Consider the following 19,414-nt stretch of genomic DNA (forward strand, 5'->3'; position numbering starts at 1 on the left):
CAATGTTCTGACATAGTCGCCATATCTATGGCTAAATAAGCCATTTCAGTTCTTTTCATTGTCATGTTTTCTAGACTTTGGATTGTTCCCGTTGCTTTCCTCTGGATCCTCTCCAGTTAATTCACATCGTTTCTTGAAATGAAGTGCTTAGAGTAGACATGCACTGTTTCAGTTCCCCTTTTTGTCGGCGGGGAAAGCTGTTGCCTTTGTGTGACGGAGAGCAAACCGGAGAGTGAGCTTTCCAAAGGAGTGCACGACAGCTGGGGTCTAGGGACTCATTTGAAGGTCTTATCTGGAACAGAAAACAGAAGAAAAATCAAGATATTTCATTAAAATAATAAGCTACATTTTATTATATGCTCCTTGGGGGTGGTGTAGGGGAAAAGTCCCTGCATGAACCCAGACCCCCGTTGCACTCTCAGCAGTGGGAACTGCCAGGAGGCATCTCTCCATCCATGTGCTTCTCAGCAGCGGGAGCACTACTGAGAGATGGTCCAGCCAAGTGACAGCCGTGAGACCTCTGTTAGTGACACAGGGTTGCTCCTGCCAGGCTCTGCAGCCCAGCTTTGCTTTATTGCTCTCACAGGGGAAGAAACCGAGGGTCAGACTTGCTCGGGGAGCTGGGGACCAGGTGCAAACTTCCACAGCACCGTTTCCACAGTGTCATTTTCAGCAAGTGACTGATAGTGGAAAAAACCCCTTGGAGCGGAGGAGCTTGTGGTTTATTTTTCTGTTTTTTTCAGAGGTGTTTTCAGTCACCTGTGGTTCTCGGTTTTGCTTTTTGTTTTAGCGGTGGAAGCCGTGCACTTATGTGTGAATGCTGAGGTGTAAAGGATTGCGGTTGTCTTTGTTCATTAAAATAGTTTGGCTTTTCCCCCTCCCCCCACCTGCAGCCTGTGACCCAAAGTGATATTTTATTCTTCACTGCCTGCTTCTCACTGCCTTCCGTGAGCATCAACAGCTTCAGCCCTGACCCCTGTGTATTTATTCCATTTATTTGTTATGTTCCCTGTTACCTGTAGGCAGCTGCCTGGACTAATTACACAGCTCTTTACAGCCCCCCGGGGCAGGCAGAGTTGGTGTCTGTGCATTACAGTGTATAAATCAAGTTTGCATTTCTTCACCTTTTTTCATGGTGGTCTTTCCTCATTTCCTTGTAATGAGGCCGTGGAGAATAGTCAGTGCATTGTGTTATGACCTTTGCCAATATTTAATTGTATTTGGCTTTATGGTGTCAGCCGTTGCCTTGAAAAATCCGCACAGATATCCTCAAATTCACATCATCAAGGAAGAGGTGTATGTAACACCTTCCAACAAGAAGAGCAAGAAACATGCAGTTGAAGCAATGCAAATAAAGCCAAACACACCAGAAAATGTCAAAGGTAAAGTTACTGTTAAAACTGCAATTCCAAAGGGTGATCCTTTGGGACTGCAGTTTGCTATGGACAACTGGTGCTTGTAAATTACGATTCCAACACTTTTTTTGAAATATTGAAGCTGTGTTCCTTCCTGCCCTCTAACTCTTCTCTCTGCAATACTTACCACTAAGAAAAGGGAGAGACTTCACCCTACATTAGTCTTCTCATTCCTTTATTCAAAGCTGAAAAGTTACAGAAAGGAAAAAACACAACAGAAGAGAGAACTTCTACTGGCATGTGTTCTGTTGTATTCGGTGATAACAAAGGGGTAACAAGGCAGAGATTTTATATTTTATATAACTTAAGTAAAAATGCCTTTTCTGCCTAGAAAGTAAGAAAATTTAGTGGGAAATTTTTAACAAAAAATAACTGGTTTTGCACACTGTTAAGCTAAGGAAACATTACATCTTAAAGTAAATAAGCTTTACTTATTGTGTATCCTCTTCTCAAGTACTTGCTCAAAGACGTTTCAGCCCCCTTGGATACTCACTGTCAGTTCAAGTTTCCAGCCACCTGCAATGAATGCACCTCTTTCTAATCTTAATTTTATAAAGGTTGCAATTCTTGTTGATGTCTGTTCTAAAAATAAGTGTTGAACTTGAGGCTATTTGTAGAAATCTTGTTTTAAACTCTGCCTCCAAATGCTCTGTAACTTACCACCAGAATGACGGGCAATTCAGTACATTCATATGTTTTTAACCTCTTAAAGCAAATGCCTTTAAAAGGCTGCCTTAAACCAAGAAATAGCTGCATATTCTCTAAATGTGATAGATCAGGCAGCATAGGAGAAAAAAAAGCAACTTCATTGTTGTGCTTTGGATAGAAACTAGCAGCAAAACCCATTTGTCAGCCTTTTGTGATTTGTTATAATACGCTGGACCATGGAAGGTGCCAAATCAATGCACATTCCCTATAGAAGTGTTTCTACTTGGTTAACCAGGTTAAACCACTTAGCTCTTATTTTATTATCTCATTAGCAATCGAAAACCCATGTTTTAGGGCTCCGAGTCGATGTAGTTACATGGACAGCCCTTGAAATTTGCCAGAATCCCCTGGACTCCACTAATTCTAATTGAAGTTGGCACAAATTTGAAATGCAGGCAGCGATAAGCTGTTCTGAGTCTTGGAGCATTGCGGAGCAGAATGTGAAATGCTTATTATATGAGGTTATTTGATCAGATTTAACCATTTTAGGACAAAGATAATTTTGCTAGGAAGCTGAAAAATGGGTCCACATGATGATGTGCATTCCTCTACAAACCGGTATGAGATGCAAATATAATTGCAAATGAACTTGGGGTATTGAGCAGCAGACCTTGTCTGGTGTTCCTGGAGATGATCACTTGAGTCCTTTCAGTCTTTGGTTTTCTATGAAATTAAAATGAATTTTGGGAATGTAGGCTTGTCTTGCCTGTTGGCTGACTTTGCAGACAATAGTAGTCCCCAGCCATTATCCCCTCCTCCTTCTCCACTCCCTTCTCTGGTCCTTGTCTCCATTTCTCCATTTCATGTAGGCCTGGTACGATAGACTCTCCCAGCAGCCCTCCTCCCTTCCTCCCATGGATGATGCTGATTGTTGATGGCTTGTTTATATCACGAGTGCACTGATTGTATTTTCTGCTTTCAGTGATTTACGCTTCAACCACATCAAGGAGATACAACCTGGAGCTTTCAGGAGACTGAAGAACCTCAACACACTGTAAGTTCCACTCCGTGATCCTGCAGTGAGGATATCCATTTATTGCTTATGTTAGAACCATGCCCTATAACGGCTTAATGATGGCCGTGGTCTTTTAGTTATTTCAGTCAAGTTGTGCATATCCAACTAAAGCTTTAAAATTCTCTCTGTTCTACCCTGGATCATGTTTCTTACCCTTTTAAATTAAATGTTCAATTTAATAACTTTCGTTTTGGAAATTAACCTGTCCTTTTAAAAGAAAATTAAACATCTTGATGCATACTGTCACTGCCTGAGGATGTTTCAGCAGGTATGGCTTTAGAGTAGCCCATAAAAACAATTTTGGCCTGGGATCAAGATAGTGGAGAGATGCATTAAAATCTTCATCTTTTCTATAACCTCCTTAGTTGCTCTTCATGACTTTGAAGTGAGAGTACATCCTTCCAAATGCTGTCTTGTCCCTACGCCTTGCCCTAGAATAAATGCCTGCGCCTACCCTACTGCAGATAGGAATGGGAGTAGAAAGCAGTTCCTTCAGTCTTACATCCCAGCCAGAGCAGGCACGCTCGCGTCAGTATGATATACTACTCTTACTAACAAGTTTCTCATTCTGCTCGGAGGAAATAGTGGGAGCCTTTGCTGCTTCTCGCTGCTGTCAGACTGAGGGTTTGAAGATAGATATGAGTACATCTGCACCGTGTAGCCAAGATGTTGAAAACAAACCGGCTCCCAAATCAGGAACAGAAGCTGTGTCGGCACAGCACTGTGCTGGATGTAATTGGCCTGTTGAGACTCAGATCTGATTATTCGAGCTGTAACACAGTGCTAACAGCTATAAGATTTCCAGGTCCAAGCTTGAATCCCTCTGCAGGGCAAACCGGCTAGCTTGGGAACCTGCACTGCATGACAGACATGCTCGGATTCACTGGGTTTGTACATTCATGGTCCCAAATGGCAAGAGAAAGTCCAGACTGGTTTTTTTCTGTCTGACCTTGAGAGATCTGAAGTCCCTGATCCCATAAAGATGGCAGTGCTGAAAGAAGGAAGATCTGGGCAATGAGGAATTCAGTCAATTGTAAGAAGTTGTAGGAAGAATTGGAAATACAGCAGGACTTTATCCTAGAGACTTATTCAATAGTTATCTTTTAAAAATCAACATTTGCTAAAGATTGTTCCACCTTGCGTGTGGGACTGCTTGGCGAAACCGTGACTGCAGGATGCATCAAAGTACCCTGGTCGTGGCCCAGGCCCCAGCTTATAGGACAGGTGGTCAAGCAGTAGACTGGTAGAAAACTTTATTGCCAATGATGCTGTTCATTCAGAACACAAGAACAGCCCATGTTAGTCTCTCAAATGGCACCATGTGATACTTAATCACCAAAAGTAATAGAGAGAAAGGATACTTCGGATGGATTTCTGTCATTTGAGATAGGCTTAGATGGGATGATAAATGTGACTAAAATATCTAGAGAGAAAATAAGAGTCTGAGTCCATATCACAAAGCTCTGCTGAGGCATCTTGATCTCCAGACCTGCTCTTCCACCCCTGAAGCTCTCCTGAGTCGAGAAAAGAAACTGTTCCAAATTATGTCATCTCTGTGTGATGCAGACAGATGTTTGGCAGGCAGCACGGCAGGACCGCCAGGCTAGTTTCAGCCCTGGGGAAACTCAGGATGCTGGCAGGCCTTCACTTGGAGAGACGCTCCACCCAACCTGCGGAGCTTTGTAAGAGATCCCAGTTCCTGCTCTGCCAGTGCCTCGGTCTAGGCAGGTCCCTGACATCTGCAAGACTTCTGCCACTCTGCTTAAAGATAGATATAGATTCACAGCCTAGCTGAGATGGAGAGACCTGTCGTTCTCTAGTACCTGTTTACGCTTCGTGAATTTGTCCAATTCTTTTTGCTTTCTGTCTCCATACCCTCCTGGACAAGCAAATCAAGAACATGTTCATGGACAGCAAGTCCATGAACAGACACTACAGGGAATAGGCTTGAAGGTACCCCCTAACATCCCTAATCTCATGATTATGGGTGCCAAGACAGTAAGAGGAACATGTTTTACACACATAGTGGGCATGCTCTCCCTAAACAGTGTCCTGCGACCATTGTCAGGGCTGGAATACTAGACTAGGTGAAACACTGCTTTTAACAAAATGTGGCATTTTTATATTTGAATTCTGAAAATCAACTGCTTTTGCAAATGAAGCCTTTCCATTTAGATAGTACTTCGTATGCTTGGTTGTATTTCCTGATTTGGCCAGCAAACTGGAAAAATCAGTTATTCTCACACTCGCAGTAGTTAACTCCCACGGATGAGAAGCTTGATAACTGAATGAGAGAACATCAGACCTCGCACTGCTAAAGCAAGTTTCTCTCCAGGAACTCTGGTTTGTCCAATTCCCACATCAAAACTCACAAGAACTGAAGAATTTGCTGATGTTTCTTAGATGGTAAACTTTTGCCTGAGGATTCATACAAGTCTTCAAGTGGTAAAGAGAATAAATCCTTTAAAATCCCTGAGAGACTTGCTGGCAATTTTGTCCAGAATATTTGAAGCAAGAGGTTTGGAGGACAGAGTAGCTCTGGATCCATATGCAGAGCTCTGAGCTTGCAGCTTTCTGCCATGGGACTTAAATAAATGTCCCTTAAGAAAATAAATGCTTTTCAAAGAGCTTTTTCCTGCAGTGCTTTGGCCTGGCAGAGGAAGGGCAGGAGATTCTGGTGAAGTTTCTGTTCTGTATCTCCTTTTGGGCAGGATGGCTGTAGTATATCCAAGTTTGACAGTTTATAAGCCACCCTGATAAGGAAACCTTTGTAGCCTGCGTTGGATGTGGGGAGGTGGTCTGTGAGACTGACAGAAGAGGAGCCTGCTGTGAATGTCCAGTGGGGCTTTCAAACAGTTCAGACCTTCCCCTGGCTCTCCTCTCTTCTTTTCTCTTCCTGGTGTGGGAGATTTGATAAATTACAGAGCACAACTTTAAAATTAAAAACAGGAGCCCTGTTTGTCTGTGGAAGAGATATGGTCATTATATGTTTCTGGCTGGGGACTCCTAGCACAGCACCGCAGGTAATAAACAATTATCCTAAATGCTGCATCACTGGGAGCTTGCTCGTCATCTATCTGCAATGTTGTGCGCGTTGGAGAAGTCCTCTTTGGCTGAAGATCTTCGAGCTGTAAGGTTTCCTCGTCCCTTCCTATTGCCTCTTCTCAGTTCCCGTGCAGATGTTGGTGTCAGGATCTCCTTTGCATATTTTTAAACTGTTAATATGTCCTCTCAGGGAAAAAAATAAATAGAGTAGCAGGGAGAGGGAGGGGAAAAACTCTTGTATGCCAACCACAAAATAGCCACAGCTCCTCAACAGCTGTTTTGCTTGAGTTTGCCAACGCCAGCTGCATCACTTAACCCAACGTTAGCTCACAGCAGGTGGTGGACTGTGGAAAAGAGCAAACACATTGTGAGCCTGTGGTGAGGCATAGCATCTTGTTGCTTTCCAGTCGTTTCTCCTTTAGGTCATCTTTGGGTGGGAATGGATGACAACACTGCTGCATGACTGTCGCCTTATGTGTTCCCACAGGAGGTCAGCACCCTGCCATGGTGACCCAACTGGTCGATTCCTGTATTTTCAAACCAAGGCCATCACAGCCAAACAATTGCTGCTACTTGGGTCTTTCTAGCATCATCTGTAGAAATGTCTGACCCCAGGACCAAAGCAGTATTTCTTAACTTCTCCAGTAGGTATTTTGTTCTGCCTGTGGCATGGGCACCCTAGGGAACAGGGAATCTGTGGAGACCACATCATCATATGTGCTTCTGCCTGCGCTTTTGCCCCGTCGTTGCTCACATCATATTTCTCTTTCTGCTTAGGTGAGAGCAAAAGGCACTTCTGGTGAGCTCTGCAGCTCTCCTTTAGATGCTGCTTGTAAAGGGTTTCAGGATGAAGAACAGGAGTAATATGGAGGTTGTGTCTAACCCTCTAGTAGCTCTTGAGAGAACGTGTTTCTGCAAGCAAGGAGGGGATGTCGGAGCCTACTTGGATCTCAGAATAAAAGTTTCTCCCTCAAATATGGGAAATGGCTATTCCAGATCATTCTGTCAACAAGGGAGAATGCATGGCAGAACATTAAACTCACTTTTTCTCCCCCTTTAAATACACTACATGATGATTTCTATTAATGGCAGGAGGAAAAAAATAGCTGTTATGTCACAACGACCGTAGCATGTGGTTCGTCAAATGAAAAGAGGAAAGAGTACAAGTTTTGAGTCTGAATTCTGTACTGTCACATCATTTAATACATTCTTCAAAACAGAAAACGACTCATTTAATGTAACTTAAGCCTGTGCTTGGCAACCTGGAGAGAGGGTGAGGAAGGAGAAGGGAGGGGCGGCCAGGAGGACGTAAAACCTAAAGGAAACTGAATGCGAAATGTTCTCTTAGTGAATCTGGGCCAGATCTCATGGTGCCTTACATCTCAAGCCTCCCAGAAGAATTTTTCAGGAATAAAACCTGTATGATTGAGTCCACCTACTCATTTGGAGCTCAATTCACCAGCTACCACGAAGGGGAATGCCACATCATTTTGCTATCTCTTGATAAGCTCCAGGAAACTTACTTCTGATACTTTTCATTTAGCTTGTTTTGCTACAGGGTATACTTAAGACATGCATTAATAATGATCTTTCCAGCTTCTGTCTGCCAGAGCACTTATTCCCAACAGTTCTGGTTAGCAGCAGATCTTAGCTTTCAGTCCTCTTTAACATTAGCAGGAATTTGGGCGTTTTGCTATTGATTGCAGCTGGGATCGATATCCAGGTCATGCCAGGATTTTGCACACTTCTCTGCCTGGGTGAATTGCGCAGAAGTCAAGGAGCAGACAGCTGTGCACAAGCCATCTAAAGTCTTTATAGGAGCCAGATGTGCTGTCTTGTCTATGGATTTCTCTGAAAGGAGCATTTTGGAATATGTGGACTATGATGGACTTCATAAATTATCTCACTTTTGAGTTTTTTCCAGGGCATATCCTTCTATTACAATGGGGAATCCTGAGACAGGAAGCAGAGATGACTTCTTCCATACGCTTTTTAACCTTTAATCGGTCAATGAATGAATTTTTAAGTATCGGACGATAAGAGGCCTGCATTCTGCATGCCATCTGAATTTCCAGAATTTGTCTTATTTGGCTTGGATGACTAATTACACCCCCTTGAACTGTCTTAAAGAGCCAAGACAACAAAGCGGACTAGGTAAATGGTTTTAAATAGCACCAAAATGCAATCAGACAACATGTTGCAATATGAAATACCCCCGGGACTTCAGTCCCTGCCAGAACTCGCTGCATTAAAGATAAAGGGTCAACGAAGGAGTCCAGACCATCGTGGTGTGTAGGGCTGCTCAGGTTGTTGGCGTGTCCTTGCCTCCAGGACCTGGTTGTTGTTTCATGTTCCCTATGAAATGAGCGGCCGATGCCAGTTGTGTGGCAGGGGCAGGTGCTCGTGTCCATGGGAATGACGTTGGAGCTGGCACTGGTCTATCAGCTCATCTAGCGTCCTCAGAAGTGGGGCCAAGGATCAGATAACAGAGAACAAGCAGCCTTCGTTCTCCTCTGGCTGAAGATGAAAGTGTGCTGATAGAGGGCAGGGAAGGAAGCGTGCACGGTTGGTGCCTGTGTTGTCTTTGTCCTGTGGGTAAATAGACAAAAGCCCTCTCCCGCACTGCTCTCAAGCAGTTATTTCCAGTTCTTGGGTGTTCAATCATCAAATAAACCTTTGGGTTGGTGTTCATGGGCTGTATTTCCACTCAGCATATCTGGCTGTCAAAGCAGAATAGTGTGTTCCAAGGACTTGACATCATTTTTGCATCCTTATGAGTGAAATCGGGTTGTTTAACCTCAGCCGTGTGTATTGAGCCATTGCTTCCAGCTGTGCAGAAACTTTCCAGCAAGTTTCTGCCTTAACCTCTTCGGGCTGCTTGTCCACAACCCTGGCAATGTGAAATTTGGTAGTAGAGCCCATGTCCATGGTAGCAGGGCAGCTAATCAAGAGAGGACCGTCCAATCAAGAATACTGAGATTTTTCTCAAGCCCTTACTGTTCTGACTTCCAAAGATTTCTTTACACTCAAGTTTCTTAGGTGCTTTTTGGACCCTTAATGTAATACTCTGCCTGAGAACTAGGTGTTGGAAAGCTGGTGCGGCTCAGGTGCCTGGCGGTAACTTGTGAAACTGCCATAACACGTATGTTTCTGGCAGCTTTTATCTTTGCATCCCTGAGGCATTTGATTTAATCTTCATCTTCTTTTCCCACATGTTTTCTTTCATTTCTCCTCCCCTCTTTGTCTTTTCTTTCTGTTCTTTACCTGCACAAACTGTTCTTCCGAGGAAGGGACCTTTGTTTGTAGTGCCAGAGGCTGGCTGAGGCACTGTCTACCCTATTTTCTCTAGCAAAGAGGGGCAGAAGATTGGGCTTTCCTGCTGGGAAAGTGCTGAACTGTCTTCTCACCTGCTGTCTGGTGACAGATCATTTCTGAGGAGCATAGCTATCACAAAAAGGAGCTTGTAAAGTAGAAAATCCACATCTAATACACGTGTTGAATTTGACCTGAAATTGTAAGGTCTGGCTGCTTGCAGAGGGAATAGCAGTTTTTCTTACAACACTAGAAAAACAAATCTTTGCAGTACACGGTCACAGCTCTCCTCTTCATCCGCATCTCCATTTAGGAATTTTAAAAGTAAGTGTAGCTGGTGAAATCCTTGCTCTGAGCTATTGGGCTATGAGCTCCATGTGGTCAGGTTTGCCGAATCTGAACATCAGTGGGCAACCACAGTGAAAGACCCACAGGAGTGTGGTTAGGCAGCCACAATGAATAGTTAAATGTTGTATATTAAAGAGCTATTTATAAGAGATTTATTTCATTTTCTTGGTGTCGGGCTTGGCAGTGGTTGCAGAAGAGGCTTTTGTAGCATGCAGCTGCATGGTTACTGCTGTTGCACACAGCGTGGTTATTACAAGGTTGAGTTGTGTTTCTGGTCATTGGCACCGGCTGTCATTTGCATGCACAGTCATGGCAACTGCACATACAAGTCAGAGATTGCTTGCCAATGCAAAGTTGTCCATAGGTTTTGTATTAAAATCTGGCACAAAGCTCTCTAGATCGAAAGAGGCTGTCTCTGAATAGCCTCCGGAGTCAGATCTGTATTTATTTATTTTTCATTTGCACATATTAGTATACAAAGTGATCAGAACAACGCATTATCATTTTATAACTCCTATATAACTCCACTGTGGACTGGCATTTTAAACCATGCACTCTTAAAAACTGGCTCTGCATGTCCCTGCTCACACATTGTTGAACACAACCATGCACCTTCAGAAACTGTTGTGCTTGTACAAGAGTGGCAGCAATAATTTAATTTCTCCCTCTGCTCCACTCCCTTCTGCCTGTCTCCCTTCCCCTCATCCCTTTCCTGGCCAAAATTGTAACTTTGGGATGAAAACCACTGTGGCAAAAGGTAAAGAAAAGTCTTCGAATGTTGTACATATTGGATACACTTGGCACCTCTGGGCAAGAAACCTTTTCATTGACTTAGCTGGTGTGAGTATCTAAATTTGATCTGCTAACCTCTTTAAATCTTAAACTCTGGAAAACACAGATTCAGGATTTTTTAGTGGGCATCCAGGAGCACAAATGCCACAAGTCTCACATGTACTGAATTCACCAGTTGTGTTTTTCTTCTTTTCAGGCTCCTGAACAATAATCAGATAAAACAAATTGTGAGAAGATCCTTTGAAGATCTGGAGAACCTGAAATACCTGTGAGTTGGTAGCTCAGTAGTTTCTTAACCTCTTTGAAATTTAACAACCCACTTCTAATGTTTGCCAGTCCAGGACATATTTTCTGTGGTCAGAATTTCTGGATGTTAATGCCACAGCTGTAAAACTTTGCCCTTGAACCCAATCATCAAGCTCTGCTTTGGGTTGAGGTTCATAACCGTTTCTTGTGTCTTTTTTAAAACACAACTGCTGAACAGTTAGCCTAATCCTTTTTTTCTTCTCTCCTTTTGAAAGCTACCTTTATAAAAATGAAATTCAGAGCATCCAGCAACATGCCTTCAATGGGCTCCGTTCTCTGGAACAGCTGTAAGTACAAATGAGCCTTGTTTGTTGCTGAATGTGATGTGCGTAAGAGCTGATTTATTGGCTCCTCTAACCCAAGTGCTGTGTTTCCAGTAGTGGAGAGTACCAGACACTTAGCAAGCAGTAGGATGAGGCTTCTACTGTTTTATCATCCAGCTTTGCAAGACTACACTGGCTTTGTTTGAAAACAGCTGGTCCCAGTACTGATTTTGGTTAGTTAATGCTGAGGTCTCTTCGTACTGACGTCGCATATATTTTCTCCTGACCCTAAACCTCTGGAGCATAGGAAGAGCCCAGCTGTGCTTCTGATTCCCTTTACGTCCAAGGACCTTAGGAGGGGAGGAGATAGGTGTCTGTAGGATGGCTTGAAGCAGAAGGCAGCTGGCCCGCTGCGTTTATGTCTGCTGGGAGTGCTGGAGCAGGGCGTAGGATCTGGCCGTTTGCTTGAATTGAGGGTGGTGGTGGTGAAGTTTCTCTCTTATCCAAACCTTTGCTGAAAATGAGTGGATGAAGTGCAAGCTGAGAGCTGGGGCAGCAGGGTATTTGTGGGAGTGATGGAGGTGCTTGCATGCTGTAAAGCATCTGGAAGTTGCAACAGGGAAGATGATGGATCCAAACAAAAAAAGTAATGACCTTCCCTCCAAGCTGCGTGGCACTCTGGGATGAAAGGAGCCTTGCATGTTTTCCTGGCAGCTGAAGCCCTTCACAGTGACACTCTAGCAGTCCTTATTTGCTCCCCTTCTGTGTATTGCAAATCTGTGCTGTTTATTCAAAGAAGTTTTGGGTTTTGACTCTTAGCGCTCCATGCTTAAGGTGCGATGGGAAGACTGAGGCCTGACTTTTCTAAAGTGTCTTGCTAAACTGGGATTGAATTTTTCATGCCAGGGTTGTGATATATTATGTGCATATGTGTAGATACATGTGTACATATGGAGAGAGTGTGAGCATGGGTATTTGAAGTACAGGGATTATTTGCATCATTGGAGAACTAGGACCAAAGGTGAAACCGTTCTAATTCATGGATTGTGCCAAATGACAGCGTTTATAGGGCTGGAATGTAACTAAGGAACTAAGGATTTTGCTGTGAAAGGAATAGGATCCAGCTTGTTTCCCAGGCCGACGGCAGAAGTGAACAGACTATAACGGGAAGTTTCAGGCAAGCTTAATAGTAGGTGTGCTAGCAGCCTCGGTTTTTCATCAGCCAGCTCAGCAAGGATGCCTGGGAGAAAACATAGGAAGCAGATACTGGCTCAGCTATCCTTAGAGAAGAGATGATGGTGGCCACAGTGATACTTTAACAATAAGCGTTCCAGACTTGATGTCACGAATAAAAGGAAAAAAAAAAAGCACAACAAAACCACAAAAACAACAAACAACTCTCTGAAAGTCCCATCTGTTTTCAATCTCAGGCAGGCATGTTTCCAAAAGATTTAGCTTTGCTCAAATCCTACCCCATTTTCCTGTACCCCACAAGCCAGCTTTTCAAGAAAAAGTATAACCCGATTGATGGACAGTATCAGATGCTTTCCTCAAGGTCCAAAGCAATGACAGCAGACATCTGAGACTTATTAAAGCATGTACATCTCTCCCCACTGTTGCCCTCCACTGCAGAATCTGAGTCACCATCTTTCAGTTTGTGTTCTGATGGTGGACCATTTATCATGAACAGTTTGTGTTCTGATGGTGGACCATTTATCATGAATCCTTCCATTACAAATCAAACAGCCATGTGGTGGCTTGGGCAATTATTTCTCAATGCAGTCAGCTACAATAGCAGAATGAGTATTTGTAGATCCGTGATTAATCAGTGTCTGCTGTGAAATTTATGCCTGTGTAAAATAAGGGGGAAGAGTTTAGGCAACTTTGAAACCATACTGAAAGGCATCTGAAGGTCAGGAACATGTCAGCAATGCCGGTGAAAGTCACAGCGAATGGGAACAGGGAGTCCCAGGTATCGTGGTGTGTTGCAATGCAGACCCCAGGTTTTCTTTGCTGATGGTAAAGGGGTGACCTGGGGCAGTGCAAAAGGTCTCCCGGGTCTCTGGAACAGCAGGTCACACATGAGATTCTAGTGAAACTGAAACCACTAACCTGTATTAGCAAGAACTGGGCTGTTCACATTAATGTGCTGTTTAGATCCAAGTGTTCGGCTGACTGAACCATGTCTGTCTTTGGAGCCTGTGCCTTCCCCCCACAGAAACAGAATAGCTCTATGTCAGCTGTTTTGAGATGTTTCTGCTCTTGCTGGGTAGATGCACATGCTGGGAGCCCTGTTAGAACAAATGCAGGCTGGAGGAGACCTTTGGATGTCTCCGGTCCCACCTTCAGCAACAAGCAGGACCAATTTCAAAGTTTTATTGGATTGTTCTTTTTCTACAAATTAACTCTGAGCAAACTCATGATCCCACTCAGAAATGTTGCAGTTCTGAGGCTGGGAACAAGTGCCTTGTAGTAAGGCTATTTCTTCCTCCCCGACGATCCAAGGATGTGTTGGGCAATGCCGAGGCTCTAGGGGAAAGGCAGGGAAAATTCCCGTATGCTGCTCAGATGGGAGCAGCTGCTGCTGGCTGTCCATGGCCAGCGGTTTCATCCTGACCCTTAACAGTGCAACAGGCAATTCACAGTGGTGGTGGTGGTGGTCTTAAGCTTCAGGGAAGAGCAAATCTCTCCTCCTTTCTGTGTGTGTTTTAGTTTATTAAGAGAGGGAGTAGATAATTGACAGGATAGGGAAAAGCCAGTGTTGGCTGCATGTGGAAAGTGGAGATGCTAAAGTGGATGCTGGCTTCTCAACATCTGCCCTGAGATGTGTCGTGACCTCTTGGTGGGCATTGATCTGGAAAGACCTTCTGTCTTTTAAATTGCAATTTGTAAGCCTGCCCTTTTCTGTGTGACAGCTACCTGCATTTCAACAACCTGGAAAGTCTGGAGTCGGAGACTTTTAGTGACCTGCCTAAACTTGAAAGGCTGTAAGTAAAGAGGGGACCTTTCTTGTGACTAAGGGGGTGAGGAGAAGGGGAAAACCCCCTTCTTTTTGTGTAACAGTTTTAGTAGCATGAATTGTGATCTTCAAAATGGAGGAAAATGGAAAAAGAAGCTTCCTTGAAGAAGGAGATTTTACGTACTTGCCAAGTAGAAGGGTTACTGAAAATATGAAGGGAATTTCCCAATTGTGTTATGTTCACGTTACCACCTAAATAGGGGTAAATCTGCAGAAAGTCTTATAGTTGGCCAAGCCAGCTGAAATTTTACTCTGACCATAAGGTCAACATTAGTCACTGTTGGGCAGTGTGTACAAAAAAAAGGGGGTGGAAAAGGAATAAAGTCAGAAGAAACTCTAACAAGAAAAACACGCATCCTTCTTGAAAGCAGTTAGGAAACTACGTCCTGTGTGTCCTGCTCCCCAGGATTGCTTCTAGTAGTAATGTAGCCACTAGGACAAAAGTTCATATGATGGTTCCCACTCCGTGGTGAAACCAACAGACCCTTCTATGCTGCATGGAAATGTGCCTTATATCCATCCATGCTAGGAAAATAAAATCATGGGATCCAAACACCCTTAGGAAAATTCAGACCTGGATCAGTACACCATGGCTGATCTCAGCCACTGTATTTGATCCAAAAAAAATTCTGGATTTAAATTTTAGGGGAAGGTTTGTCAGCATCCAAACTGGGCAACTAGGCTGAACTTGTGCGTACACGTGCGTGTGCAGACATTTGCACGCAAGATGCACTGCTTTTGTATTTCTTTCCTGTTCCACCGTCTACTAATGAGTTTTGGATGTAACTGACATAACTAAATTTCCCCCTCCGTTATGGGAATGGAGAGTTAATTATCCCATCTTGGTCCCCACCAATGCATTTTAGTGCAGTCAGGGTTTTTTCCTAAGAACTGGGGAGTCTTGTCTGTGTGCTAAGACTAGAAGTGAGAATTTGCATCCGCTTTGTTCAGAGGTAAGCCCAGTTTAGGCTGTTGTCTGAATTAGATTTATTCATGGATTTGGGTTAATAACTACACTGAGTCTAGTGCATATGTTGTCTAGCGTCTTCTGCTGGAGCCTTACTTCAACGGCTGCCCTTGTAAAATTGCCCCATCTTCTGCAGGGAGGAAAAGAAAAGGTCCCTTCTAAACTGGAGCTGACCCAGGCACAGAAAACGTAGGGTGGGTCCCGTCTGTGGGGATTTTGTGCCCTTTCTCCTCCCTTTGCAGAGCATGAAGCAAATTAACTTTAAGGTTCCAGTTTAAATCTGTTACATCACATCTTGAGTCACCATTTCCACTCCACACCCGCTCTCCACTTTGGTGTATTGCATTGCACTTGCAAATGAATGAAATCGCTATAGCTCATGGAAACAAGCACAATAAATTTAAAAACTAAGCTCCATTTTGATGAGCAGCCTTTGTATTTAAACTGAGTTTTGACCTGGGATGTTATCATCTGTGTAGTGCAAATACTGAATAATGTTTTGGCATGGGTTCTCCTACTGCAGATTCTTGCACAACAACAAGATTTCAAGGATTCATCCAGGGACATTCTCTCAACTGGAATCCCTCAAACGGCTGTAAGTAAAAAACATTGCCTGCAAAGAGCAATTGTTTATCTTTGATCAGATGGCCAGGACCTGAGGAAAAATGTGCCTGGTTGGCAAAGCTTTTAGTTGTTGCACTTCTAAGGCCACTGCTAAGTTTATAAAACAGTTTTGATTGGACATGAGAGCTGATTTAACCAGTTAGTAGTTTCTTCTAGTGTCTATTTATAATCTAACTATAATCTTCTTACAGCTCAGTAATAACATAGGAATGAACATTCCTGGAAAGTCCTCACAATAGTTTGAACCCATAAAATGTCCTTCAAAAATGTGGGGAATCCAGGTGACAGATATGACCTTGGTCATACCTTCAAATCAGTATCCTAACATGGAAGAAAAATCAGAGTCATAAAAGAAAATGCTTTTTTCCAGAGATTGAAAATACTCAGAGGGGTGCCAAGGTGCACAATTCTCATCCCATGCAGGAATGCCCTGGTTTGTTATTCTCACGTAACCTGGCTGTTTCTTAAGCTTTCTTTTTGCTTACTTAAACCCCCCAGAGCTTTGCTTTGTTTGTCTTTTATGATCTCTGGAAATAACTTCTGTGATGCGTTTTGGGGGAAAAAGCAAAAACTAAAGAATTTTGGTGTTCTGCCACGATTTTAAACTACAAGAAAATAATTTGTTTCTCACTGGAGCTCTCTGTGATTTCTGCAAGCAGGTAAAATGCTTTGCTTTTCTTTAACAGGGAATAACTTGTGAAATGTTGTCTGTACATGTCAGAGAAAAAGGTTGGGTGTCTATAAAATTCTGTATAATAGCCTCGTGCAAAATCTCACATTCTCAAGTGTTTGTCCCTGGAAACATTAGACCCTTCTTCCATATATTTTTCAATGGCCCAGACCCATCTACTGTAAAACTGTCAGGGGGGAGGAGGCATAAACTAATCCCCCCTATAATCTTTATTTATCCTTATGCATAGCACTGCACATAGGAATGAAGTCAGTGGAGGGAAAAGCACGGGTGCGCTGGGAGGTCACTGGTGCTCCATTCAGCATGGTTCAGGCGTATGATGCAGTAATAAAAGTTCTTATGGTTGTGCAGACATGCTACAACCTCTAGCAGCTGTTCACAAAAAGAGGCTCATCCGATGCACACATTAAATCAAGGGGGAGTGTTTTGGAGCTAAAGGAGAATGGAAAGCTCTAACAAAGGCAGTGTTATCTGCTGTTCTTCTGGAATTTGGTAAAGGTTGAAATCTCTATCCTGGGGAAAACTCCAATATTTCATGTCTCGCTCTGCTCAAATTAAGCCAAAAACGTGCAATCCAGTTTACAAAATAATTTTCATTTGAAACTGGAATGGCTGATGGGTAATGTTAGATTTTCAACTAAATCCTTCTGACTTGGTTCAGCATCCTATTTAAACGTTGTGGGAATGAAATATCTCAGATTTTAATTGGGGATATAATCAAATGCAGGGAAGACCAGCCAAGTGATCCTTCACTCCTCCGGAGGACTGTTCCCCTGGAGAAAGAGTCAGCAGTCAGAGGCTGGGAAATGAACTGCCTTTTCCTTGGTCTTGCAGGCGGTTGGACTCCAATGCCTTGCTTTGCGACTGTGACTTGATGTGGCTGGCTGAGCTGCTGAAGAAATACGCTGAGCAGGGCAGTATCCAGACAGCCGCCACCTGCGAGGCTCCTCGGGAGCTGCACGGGCGCTCCATCGTCACCTTGACCGCACAGGAGTTTAACTGCGGTGAGCGAGATCAAACCCCTCCACTGGACATCCTCAGCCAGTGGAGTTGAGCTTTGCTCTAGGGATTGCTTCCTCCATCCCTTTCCCTCCCTCCTCCCTCTCCTGGCATCCTGCTTTCTCCCTCCTTTTACTGCTGAAATGGAAAAGTCCCTATGGGGTCACATGAGCTACGAGGATAACGCAGAGAAAGCTGACGGTCACGTGGGGGTTGAAAGCAGCTCTGTTTTGGCTGGCGGGTGTCATCTTGGTTTTTAGATAGAGTAGGGCCAGTAAAGGACCTGCTGCAGTCGGTGGCTAACCCAGCAACCAGAAGAAATGTTCCGCATTGGGCTGAACAGAAAGGGAGAGCTGCAATGGCTGGAAACACAGCTGAAAACCTAAGCAAACTCCTAGTAGATATGTTGCTGAATGCTTTGTTTGACTGTGGTAGCATATTGTGTTTGTTAAGCTGTTACTCTTCAAATTTAGATAATTGCTCACTGAAAAATGCCATTTTGAAATGAAAGGTTTTGTTCTGAAAAAATCCAAAGTTAAATATTTCATATAGAAAAAGACACAACTCTGACTTTTAAGTGTGGGCATCAGCAGAGGATGGCACAAGTGTCAGCTGTGGTTCCCTGATCCTTCGCTGCTGGTACAGTCAGTTTGACATGTTCCCAGTCACCCGGGCCAGCTATTAACATCTCTCCTGCATATGCCAGTCCAGCTGTGTGCGTGGCCGTGCTGTGAGCCAGATGTGTGAGATCAGCTGGATTTTGAAGAGCTTTCCCTTGAATTCAGCTTTTCTTCTGGGATTTTTTTTTTTTTTTTTAAATAAATTGTGACCATTTCAGAGCTTAATTTAGGGCATAGCCATGCAAAGAGTTGAATTGGCACAAATAGGTCTGTAACGTCAAGGGATGGGGGAATAGGAAGGGTCTACTGTAAGCAGCTGGGGACACATGGAATAGGACCGGCTGCAAGTGGATGTCCTGCACAACGAGCTGTCCCCAACACACCCGGTGCCACGGTACAGCCATTAATGTAAATTTGTTCTAGTTTAGGCATGGGTGCACAGTGGGATGTCTGTCAAATTAGCCAGCGCACCTGGTGGGAAGATTTTGCTGGCATTAGGCTTTTACGCTGGTATTGTGCCAGCTGGGAAAGACAAATGATGCGTAATTCAGCATAAAGCTCTAATGATGTGGGCAGCTGATGTTTGAGTCTGTACGAAGCCTGCTGGCATCAAGTTAACTAGCCACTTTTTAGCAGATGTGAACCAGTGGAGCAAATCTGCACTGGATCAGCATTTTGTACCATGGGGCTGTGGTGGGTTTGGTACTGCGCTTGTGTTACTACTGGGGACAAGTGGCCAAGCCATTAACTTGCAGTCCGAGGAGTAACCTTCCACTGGGGAAGGTGGCAGGTTCTCTCTTATGAATAATCCAGCTGGTTTTACTGGATTACTGGTGAGCTTACAGATTTTTGGATGGGTAAGTATTCTGCTGAATCAAGATCAAGCGCTCAGACCACATAGATAAATTCCTTCCTATTTTAGCACATCCTTTACATGTTTAACTTGCTTTGTGCTTGGGTACATCTTAAAGTGAAGCACATAGTGAAAGGCTTGGTTGAATAGGGGTCAGCTGATGCATGAGGGACATAATGAACAAAATGCTGTCAAAAGAGAAGTAGTGCGATTTGCAGAGAGCTGGCGCTATGTTCAGATGGAGCAGGCAGTTGCTGAGAGCAGCAGGCTGTCAGGGGCAGAAAACCCAAGTGAGGATGCCACTGACTTCTTCACTTATTTTGGGGGAGACAAGGGCCAACTCTTGGGGCAGCTGTAGTGAACCAGTGTACAACCAGGTCTTGTCTTTTCTCAGTGCTGCCTGGGGCTCTGCGGGGAGCTGACCCACTGCCCAACAT

At 43.9% G+C, this 19,414-nt stretch overlaps 1 protein-coding gene across 2 annotated transcripts in view; it reads left to right on the top strand.

The window, feature by feature from the left end:
• Positions 1 to 19,414, top strand: part of LOC104639675 (peroxidasin) — a 49,162-nt gene that overhangs the window by 10,272 nt on the left and 19,476 nt on the right. For both annotated transcript variants that reach the window (XM_075768984.1, XM_075768983.1), the window contains 6 exons: positions 3,046 to 3,117; positions 10,832 to 10,903; positions 11,157 to 11,228; positions 14,120 to 14,191; positions 15,714 to 15,785; positions 17,340 to 17,509. In XM_075768984.1, the coding sequence (XP_075625099.1) occupies positions 3,046 to 3,117; positions 10,832 to 10,903; positions 11,157 to 11,228; positions 14,120 to 14,191; positions 15,714 to 15,785; positions 17,340 to 17,509 (530 nt within the window). The remainder of the gene's footprint in view (positions 1 to 3,045; positions 3,118 to 10,831; positions 10,904 to 11,156; positions 11,229 to 14,119; positions 14,192 to 15,713; positions 15,786 to 17,339; positions 17,510 to 19,414) is intronic.

This window comes from Balearica regulorum, chromosome 16, assembly GCF_011004875.1.
Source record: "Balearica regulorum gibbericeps isolate bBalReg1 chromosome 16, bBalReg1.pri, whole genome shotgun sequence".
NCBI classification, from domain to species: Eukaryota; Metazoa; Chordata; class Aves; order Gruiformes; family Gruidae; genus Balearica; species Balearica regulorum.